The 10,515-nt window shown below is 39.7% G+C and overlaps 1 protein-coding gene across 1 annotated transcript; it reads right to left on the reverse strand.

Moving 5' to 3' along the window:
• Nucleotides 1-632: 632 nt before the first annotated feature.
• Nucleotides 633-8,211, reverse strand: LOC101167381 (proteinase-activated receptor 3). The gene is made up of 2 exons (XM_023960583.1): nt 7,776-8,211; nt 633-5,274 (listed from the first exon to the last, which is right to left on the reverse strand). Exons 1-2 carry the CDS (start codon nt 7,846-7,848, stop codon nt 4,229-4,231), a joined length of 1,119 nt encoding a protein of 372 aa, XP_023816351.1. The 5' UTR covers nt 7,849-8,211; the 3' UTR covers nt 633-4,228.
• Nucleotides 8,212-10,515: the final 2,304 nt, after the last annotated feature.

Raw genomic sequence — 10,515 nt, forward strand, 5'->3', positions numbered from 1 at the left:
TCCAGTTAAAGACAGACGTGACTGTACCACTGAGAGCATTCTAGGCTTTCATTGTGCCACCCAAAAGATCCCTTTTAAAAAGAGTTCTTTTTTTTATCTATTTAAAGATTCCAATTCTTTCTTGTCTTTCATTTTATTGGTTGAGCGTCACACACAAGACTGGTGGAAAAGGGACCAAAAGTTAAGTTAAAAACCAGGTCCTACGTCACAAACTCTTAAAACTGCTCTGTTGTTGGACACGAAGACAAACCTCTACAGTCATGAGGGGAAAAAAAGAAGAAAAACTTTCAGTTTTCTTTTCAACAGCTCACAGTTTAGTTTGCAGACGCACTTTTGCTGATGTCAATCTCACAGTTTGGTTTCCTGCTCAAAAATCATTTAAAAAAAAAGATCAAACCAAACTGTTAAAGAAACAAGTAGGTTTTCACATGTCTGATAAAATCTTTGTTTGGATGGCTTCATTTATGCTTTTATACGAGCATTTACTTTAATTTATATGCTTTGTAACAATGATTATTGCAACTGGATTCATTATATGCTTGAGTTCAAATAGATGCGTTCATGCCAACTATTTGCTAGACGTCTTTGGAGATGGTGTTATGGTGTATGCAAAAATCCATCTGCAACAGTCAAAAAGAATCAAAAGCAGCTTTTATTAAGCAGCATCACAGCTTGATGAATCATTGCAGAAATGCAGTCAGTGTGAAACTCAGTAAATACAAAAAAAACATTCATTTTAAAATGTTATCTGGTGCAAAGTCCGACATTCATCCATAGTTACATTCACTTTTTTTAGCATAAACAAATCATAATTACAAAAGTTGAAGAAAATCTCTATAATTTAACAACAAGCACAACATTGTAGCTGTTCTGGTTGTTTTTCTGTTTTTTAAAAATGAAAAACTTCTCCTTCTGTTTAAGCGAAAAAAGCCTGAGGTTGTAAGGATCTACAGAAAGATCAGTTCTGTTCTAATTGTTACGAGCATAGGAGTTATCAGTCATGTCAACCCCGCCCCAGAGAAAAACATTAGGCTGAAGCCCGTCTATAGAACCTTTTATTTGCTAGAACTTTGATCTGGTTATTGTTGTCTGGAATAATGCTTTCACATCGTAGCTGTCGCCGGCGACAGCAAAATTACACACGCTCTTCCAACGACAGTAACTCTTCAACTCTATTCTGATCTTTATGAAAAGAAAACTTGGAATTTGTAGACGGCAATAACTTTCACTATTTAATCGTAACTGACAACTACCTTGAACATAAAAAACCGTAATCACAAATACCAGTAATGGGGATTGACCCGTACAGGTGTATGCTGCAGGTTTTTTGCTTGCCCAGGTCTGCGGACAGTTGTAGCGAGCAGGACTTACATTTTAAGAGGAGCGCAGGTGTGTCTTGCCGTTCCCTCGAAACTCGTATGACCATCTCAAGGCACGTCATGAAAATGATACGTACCATTGTTGTGCATGTGGTCAGTGTATCGTGAACTATTTTTACGTTTAATGGAAGTTGCGCCCAGTTACAGGTGATGTGCGGTGCCCTCATTCTAGTCATAAGAAAAGTTCGAGTACTGGCCCATACTGACTATGTACGAACAAGGTGTGCACATGATACACAAGCACCAAGTAGGGTACCTGTAGGGCAGAGGTCGGGAACCTTTTTGGCCGAGAGAGCCATAAACGCCACATATTTTTAAATGTAATTTCGAAAGAGCCATACAATAATGTTGTGTCCCTTTCCCGCACTGAGGCACGGAGACTTAACCTCTTTTAAGGTTCTTTATTCTGGTTACTGCAGCCCGTAAACAACGCCGTACAATTAATTCAGCAACTCTTCAGTCTCTACCGCTGAGAGCGCTTCACCCAACTTCTTATTCGCTTACTGCCGCACCAGCCCTCCTATTACCCTTATTCGGCCCATGGCTGAACCCCATTGGTCCAAACTACATAACAGGCTGAGCGACAGAACTGAGAGCCAATCAGCATCTCTGCTTGATGCGTTCAATGAACTCCAAAATTTTGACGTGGTGAGTTTCAGCTTCATCTTGAGACTTTAAACGTGATCGTAGGTTGGTCTGAATGTTCTGTAGATGTGAGAAAGACCGCTCACATGCAGACGCGGAGCCAAACATATATTCATACGCTGCAGAATGTGACGGGCAGCGTGTTTTAAGTTTTACAATCCCTGCGCGATTCACCTTGCTGCCCGTGCCCTCACCCCCCCCCCCCTCTTCCTCACACATCCCGCTGCAACCGGGCGCTCTTTCTCAGAGACGGGAGCGCGCAGTTGCAAACAGGTTTTAGGCTGTTATAAACTCTGTGAAATAATAGATCATAGTAAACTGATGTGCGGTGCAGATATTTTTTTCTCCAAGCACCGCTACTACTGGCATCGCATCGCACCCGAGATGGACTGGTCTTATGAAAAAAAAGTATAATTAAAGATTTGTCTGCGAGCCACATGTGACCATCAAAAGAGCCATGTATGGCTCGTGAGCCATAGGTTCCCGACCCCTGCTATAGGGTGTCCACACAAACTACACTCTAATTGAATAATTTTCTCCTTTCCAAAAGTCAGGCTGCACATAAGGAGTTCAAACTTATCAAGTGAACAGCACTTTAGGGGTTGAAAATTTGAAAAATCGGTACGACGTGCCAGCGTCTCACTTACTTCCCCCTATACGTACCCTTGTGTGTCATACAAGTAAGTGTTGGCTACAACCTGTCAACTGGACCATGCGGGCATGAACATTTTCTCTAAGGGTTCACCAAGCAGTCTACAATCCTGATATTACCTGCGGCCACCTTCAAGCCCTGTACAGGTTTGCCTACTTTTTGCCCGCAGAGAGTCCATATGCACCTTATAAGAGCCGTTGTGACTTAACTGGTTTACATTTTCCTAGGCATTTAAAATAGCACAGTTTCATTTAAAGGGCATGTTGTTGTTTCATACTATTTAATTCTTTGAATTTGTGACATGAAAATTAGAATGCTGTCATCTAACTTTTTTGCTCTGCTACCTTAAACTAGTTTAAGCTTTTTCTCTGTAAAATTGGACTTCATTTCGCAGTTGTTTGGTATGTTTTTTGCATCTAATTACATCTGTAAACTTTGTACCATTTCAACCAGTCCCAGTCTTTGATATAAGCGACTTAGGCAGCCGCCTAGTGTGGCAACTGCTGAGGGGCGCTACACCAGCAGGTTGTTACACAACTTGTCTTTTCCCAGGCAATTGAGGTAATTAACGTCCAAATTAGAAAGACACAAACTGTCCGGTGCGCAAAACAGAAAAGAAGAAGAATAGAGACGCAAACAGAGCTAATGGTTTATAATGACGTCCCTGACAACTTTCCAGCATTGAAAGCAAGAAGAGTCAAAATCGGAGTTGTTTCAGTCTCTGCCCAGAAACTTTATAAATGTAAATATATATTTATTGTATAATGCTTTCTGTCTTCAGTGTTCCTAATTAAAAGCTTAATGACTTATTTAATTGTTGCAAATCAGAGCGGATCATCAAAAAGATTTCTTTACGTGGGAAAATTGTGTGCTGCATTTGACATATTCTGTTTTTTAGTTTTTTTTAGTTTTTTTTTTGTGGGTGCAGTTAAACTTCACCTAGGGCTCCTCATTTCCTGCAGCCAGCACTAGTTCCAATAATTTTAATGTTGAGGTGCAAGTAGATGAAGGAAGTGGTTAATATGGTCTTTATTATTTTTTTCCTATATAAGATTTCAGTTATTCTTTTGAGTCCAAAAGGTTTGTGTAGCAAGTTTAGAAAATTCTCAAAGCTGTACTGTAACTTAAAGAATCCTACAAACGTTAAGCCTATTTAACTATTGGCTCCCATTTTGCCCTTTTTTCCAGCTAACTTAGCTTTGACGATATTTGCCATCAACATTCTTTTCAAACTGTTTCATAGATGACACATCAATCCTGTGCTGTGCCGAACAGTGTAATTGTGTAAATCTGTTACTTGGGAAGAAGCCGAATGACATTTTCAGCTCATTTGAGTTTTTCTGAGAGGCAGGGCTGAATATTTCAAGCATAATACTTCTTTTTCCTTTGTCAAAACAGTTACAGTAACAGAATATGTGCATTTTCTATTTTCTCTGAAACATTAACATAGGAGAAAACATAAAAGCTTAAACAACTTCAGCGAATCATCCAGGAACAATAGACTTCCTCTATCTTTGGATTCCATCCCCCTCCACAATAAAGCAACTTCTTCTCAGACAGTAATGCTCATGGACTTGCCTTTGAAAGTCATTATGAAAAGCCGGGAGCCAGTGGAGGTGGACATAAGAACAAAGAGGAAGGGGTCCAGACAAGCGTGGAGACAGCACAAGCACACTGCCATGCTAAAGTACCCGTACAAACCTTCTGATCCATTCAGCTCCAGCTGCAGATAATGGATAAAGTGCAAGATTCCAGTGGGAAGGAAACACACCAGGAAGATGCCAAAAACCAGCGAGCTGGCCTTGATGTACTTTCCCCAGTCTTGGAGGGAGTTCTTGAGCTCAACGATGATCCGAATGTAGCAGAAAATTGAGACCACCAGTGGAGCCAGAAGACCGATGACTGTAAGAACCAGGTTGTAGGAGAGCAGAAAGACGAAGCTGAAGGAGCTGTCGTCGCGGGCGAGCACATCGTGGCAGGAAGTACGGTTCAGCTGCGGGAGCCAGAAGCTCTGCCGAATCAGGAGCTCTGGGATGATGGCTGTTCCAAACACCCCCCACACCCCCAAGCTGACCCAGGTTGTGCACATCCTCTTGGGCAGGCCTTTGTACATGAAGGGGTGCACCACAGCTATGTAGCGCTTGATGCTAATGCAGGCCAACGTCGCGGCAGAACAGTAGAGGTTGCCATAGAAACAGGCAGTGACCACCCGACAGGCTGCCTCTCCCAAAACCCAGTTGTTTCCATGGAGATGGTAGTGAACCTTAAAGGTGAGGGAGAGGAGGAGGAAGAGGTCGGAGACCGCCAGGCTGTAGTAGAGGATGGCGGAGGAGACCTTTCGGATTTTAGTAGCCAGGAAACACAGGATGGCGACATTGGCCGGGACGCCGAAAACAATCACAAATATATAAATGAAGGGGACGACCCGGGTGCTGAGCGGGCCGCTGAGGTACTCCACGGTGCTGTTACTGAGGGACTGCAGAGCTGGAGAGGGGGGGCTTGAAACCACCTGGCTGCTGTTCTTCTCAACGTCTGTCTGAGGGACCAGGTTCCCAAAAAAGGTTCTGGGATTAGGAAATGCCTTACCGCTCTTCTCATCTGTAAAAAAAAGAATAAGATAAAAATATTTACTTCCAGACAATGTTTCTGTCATGATACGTTCACATCAGGCTCAGAAACGCACATTCAAGCGACCACTTTCACTGAAAAGTCTGTGTAAACGCATGTTTATTCGCGTTTCAGGCTTCTGCGTACAGTACTTTCGTCTTCACGTGCTGTGACGCAAGTTTTTAAATCTGTTTTCAGGCTCTACGTAAACAACACGTGGCCATTGAACGTGGGTCAAAAGTTAAGTGAATTGAACTTTGACCAATTAGGAACTCCGATTTGGTAGTGACGTACGGGTAGCATCCTTTCCAAAACATGGAGGTGCCAACCGTTTGTGTCAGCAAATGGTGGTGCAGGATCCAACAACCCAACCAAGTCCAAGAACACAATCCTCACACTTTGGAAAGTGATCATGAAGGAGAAAAGAATTGTGGTTTGTGCCCAGCGACTTTTGACACAAAGTCTTTCATATATCAGAATAGAGCTGTGAAAGAAAAAGCCTGGAACAAGATTTGCACCACTTCAACATGTCACACCAAGCCTCTTCCTACTGAGTACATGCACTAGTATTGGGTAGCGACAGCCCAGTGTGAACACCGTATGCTAAAAGCGTATTCAGGAATCTCCCCTTAACACGTTCTTGAACACGCATCACATGCCTGGTGTGAATGTAGCATTACATGAACATTTTGTTTATTGTGTTTCTAAAGCATCCCTGTAGCCGACTGCTTTGCTGCGTCTATGACCAACTACTAGGATATGATATTCTGCAGTAAATTTCATTTGAAAAACTTGTAAATCTGAATGCTTGTAACAGAAGCACGTTGAAGCAGCATGACGGTTGGAATTACTGTAAGATGAAATCCAGAAGTTCTGTTTGAACTAAATATATCACGTCGTGCCTGTTAAAAGAGAAGCACGAGAAGTGGAACTGTGTTAAAGCCGCTGCTGTGTTTACATTTTAAAGGAATCATGTAAGCATTTCCATGACGACATGTTTTGACATTCTATTTATCTGTGTGGGGAATTTCATGCAAACTCTTCTACTTCTTGAAAATGTTAATATGTTCTTGTATAAGTGAATAAAAGCAGCGATCAAAGTAAGTGACATATCAAAGAAAGCTGCATTTATGAGGAAAAAAATTGTCAAAGTTTGTGATTTCCAGTAAACTTACTAAACTTGACCTTTTCTTCCAAATCCATCAGCAAACATGCAGGTAAATTTGTTTGAAGATTAAAATGAAGTCATTTAAATGCTACTTGTGTTTTTTTTATGTTAGTCAGTTTGTTCAATTTAAGGCTACATTTAAAGTATGCAACAGGATCCCTCATCAAACTAAAAAATCATCCCATCGGTGCCTTTTTCTTTAATAGTTCATGCTAATACTAAAAGTTTTAAATAAAATCAAAGTTTAGACTCAATCAAAAGTGCAGACGTTTCATATTCTGCAAAAGTCAATTTCCTTTGTTTATTATTTATTAGTGACAAAAATATGTTTATTTTAAGGTAAATACAGGCTGATAAAGTTTAGCTAACAAATGATTCACTTTGTATTAACGTTTATTTGTTTTCTTTATTTTTTCAAATGAAGGCTACATTTAAAATATGCGACAGAATCTCTCAAAAAAATAAATAATCATAATAAATAATGTTTGTTTCCCTTTCAGCTTTTCCCATCAGGGGTCGCCACAGCGAACGAGTCGCACGGTAAACTTGGCAATGTTTTACGCCGGATGCCCCTCCTGACGCAACCCTCTCAAAGCAACCGGGCTTGGGACCGGCACAGAAGTAGAGAAGGGAACAGGGAGCAACCCGGAATCGAACCCTGGTTTCACGGACGGAAGGCGCCGCAAACCAGCACGAGCTAAACCGGCTCCCTCAATCATAATAAATAATAAAAAATATAATTAAAAAATAATCCCATTAACGCTTTTTTGTTTAACATTTTCATGCTACGAATTTGCAGTTTAAATGATAAACTTTAGGTCATAAAGAATTTGAACACTGACCTTTTGGTGGAAGGGAGTCAACCTTCATTTAAATCAGAATTTTGGATCTCAAAATTACCTTTCATAAATCCTTTTATTCCAGAAAACACTTGAAAATAACACATTTTTAAAAAAAGAGAACGAAAGTTTATATATATATATATATATATATATATATATATATATATTTTTTTTTTTTATTTATAGGCTAATCAAGTAGTTAACATTACATTCACTTCATGATACAAGTAATTTAGTTTGAAGTTTTGACAGTGTAATGTAGTCTGTAGGTCTTCCTGTTAGTATATTTTTCACATAAACTTTATATTCCAATAAATCTAAAGCTGATACACAAACAAACCACACACAGAAATGACTGTCATAAAAATGCTGCTATCAGTGTGACCATCGGTTCTGCTGCTTTTAATTTAGCTTTTGTTTAATCTTCATCACTTGTCGTCTCAAAGCTTCACTGAACAATAAATAACTGATAGGTTTCTTACCACTGTTGCTCGGAGAAACACTTGAAACGAGAGCAACAAGGAGCAAGGCGGCTGATTTCTCCGATTTCTCCATCTTCTTGGTGCAAAAACCGGCCGAGGCTCACGGGAGAAGCTCGCTCGTCGCTCCTTCGGATTGCACTGACGGTTCAGTCAAGTCAGAACACCTCCTCAAATGCTCGGGGTAAATAAAGGACAACCGAGGTGTCTGCAGAAAGCTCAGCAAGAATGCGCCCCCCCGTTGGTTTCTGTTTTAACATGCAGCGGCCGTCTTCAGCCCACATGCTAACACGCCGCTGTTTTCTGCCAGAACTGTTTTTAACTCTCATTAAAGTGAAAGATTCGAGCCCTGGATGGAAATGTAGAAAAAGGGCTGGCATGTAGAAACTGAGGAAGTATGAGGTGATGCCCTGGAGAGAAGAGGAAATGCCTGAATGCAGATGATAAGCCAACAGTTTACTTTTCACTTCCTCTGCAGTGACTTTTTCCACATAAAAAACAAAAAAACACCAAAAAAGTTATATATGTATGTAAAAAAAAAAGCCAATGTCAGTGAGGGGTGATGAAATTCCCAGAAAGCGTTTATTTTTCTGGGGTCCAGCCTCCAGCTGATCACAGATGTGGCCTGGAGGATGTTAGTGACGTCTTTTTTTCCAACATCAAAAGCGCCGCAAACTGAGAACAGAGAGTCGTCTCTGAGTGGCGTGGATCTCTGCCACTTCCATATTTGGAAAAAGTCAACAAATAAAAAAAGGGTGATGTGTTTTCCCTCTTGAAAACGTGTCCTGCATTAATTTGATGTTTAACTAAAAAAGATGAAAACCGTTTCATCTAAAACAAAATTAATAATCACCAGGAGAGAAAGACAAATCATCTGAGTGCAGGTTCTTTTCTATAGCCAGCAAATGGTCACTATGTGTTTCCCACACGTATTCATAGTGTAAAAAGTAAAGAATATATATTTATTTTCATAAAAAGTTTTATTTTTGTTACAAGCAGAAACAAACATTCTTGCAAACTGCTATTTAAACCATTTTCCCACAAGAGGGCAGCATTGACTTTCATTTTTTTTGTTGGCGTTCAAAAAGAAAAATGTTTTGACCTCTTTGTTGCCTGATAAGTTTTTTATTTTATTTCCTGGTCATGTTCTGCCAGCAACATTTTCTTAGGCTAAGGAGTCGAGATACTTTTCTCTAAGTTCCTGCAGGCAATAGATCTCATCAGAGATGAAGGTTTTAATGGTTTCCTGTGAATATTTCCGAGAAAGTCTCTGTCGTCATGACCGTTTTATTATTTTTAGGTTATCTCTGTCTCTCTACAGTCCAACGAGAAGAATCTGTTCTTTTGGAATGGATGATCTACAGACACAATAGCTACCAAAAGAGAAAAAGAGCGAAGACGTTTCTGCTATAAGATTTCTGGATACAAATAACGAGAAGGTCTTATGTAGAGATGGACAACAAACAACTGAGAAGGATTCATCAACACCTCTGCTTGTATTTGGGATTTTTAAACTTTTATCCTGAAGTGTGACCCAAAAGCAAAATGAGAAAGAACAATTTATTGGGGAAATCCAATGACACAATTTGATGAGCACAGCACTAAAATGTATGGAAACGTATTGCATTGAATTAAAAAAAAAAAAAAAGTGTGATTAAAAAAAAAAAAACTAAAAAAACAACAACAGGTGATATTTGTTCTAAAAAGCCACAATGTGTCCATGGGATAGACCGTGGCATAATTTAATTGATCTATGTCTCATTTGATTTGTATTCAATAATGAAATCGGTTCATTTTATGGTTTATCAAAGTAAAACCTTGTGGGGGGAAAATATGATACAATGTCAAAGGCATTTATTTTCACACGGAACAGGTAAACCAGGGTCATGCTTAACACAGATTAGAATTCCAAAAATATGTATAAGGCCTTTTGATAAATAAAATGATAAATTAAAACAAGCACACTTAAAATAAAAGTTTCAAATTAAATAAACTGTGCATGACATTTAAATAAAGTGCTAATTAAAATACTACCTTATAACCTGTTGATATACTTGACAAATGAGTTATCTTTGTTTTTGTACTAGATGTTAACTCTCCAAATTTGTAACAAATTAACAACAACAGTCTGTTTTATTTAACATCCCATCTCATGTTCACCTCTTCCTGAGACACTTGGGTCCGTCTCCTTGACATGATCAAACCCAGCCCGGGTGAAATGGCTGGATCGCTCTTAATTAACGTTAACGTTATTAACAGAGAGCACCTTTTAGTACGTCTTACCATTAATCAGATCACCTAGCATTTGACCAGGAAATTGCAGCAGCGCGAGAAGTGGTGCGTCACCAAAACGAGGCGCGCGTGCCCCCCTTCCCCCGCTATACTGGCTTGATAGGAACTAAGACGTCAAACGTATGACAGCAGGCAAACTGGCATTAAAAACAAGTGGAGAAGGTTTTCAGAATGTTCCCTTTAATGCATTTCCTAGTGCTGTCCGAATGTGCAATTCCAAAATCGAGTGCCCTAGAAATTTCCCAGAAGTCTCTGCGAAAAACTAGTGTGCATCGATGGCGAATATCGACCACAATGCATTGCGTTTGAACAATTTTCGCAAAAAAAAAGTTTTTAAATGTATTTTTTAATAATCCATCAACATTTTTAACTTCAGAACACAGTGGATTCATAAATGATCGTCACAAAACGCCCACATCAATGAGATTTTGACTTCGTGAAATCGATGACG

This window comes from Oryzias latipes, chromosome 12 (assembly GCF_002234675.1).
Source record: "Oryzias latipes chromosome 12, ASM223467v1".
Lineage (NCBI taxonomy): Eukaryota > Metazoa > Chordata > Actinopteri > Beloniformes > Adrianichthyidae > Oryzias > Oryzias latipes.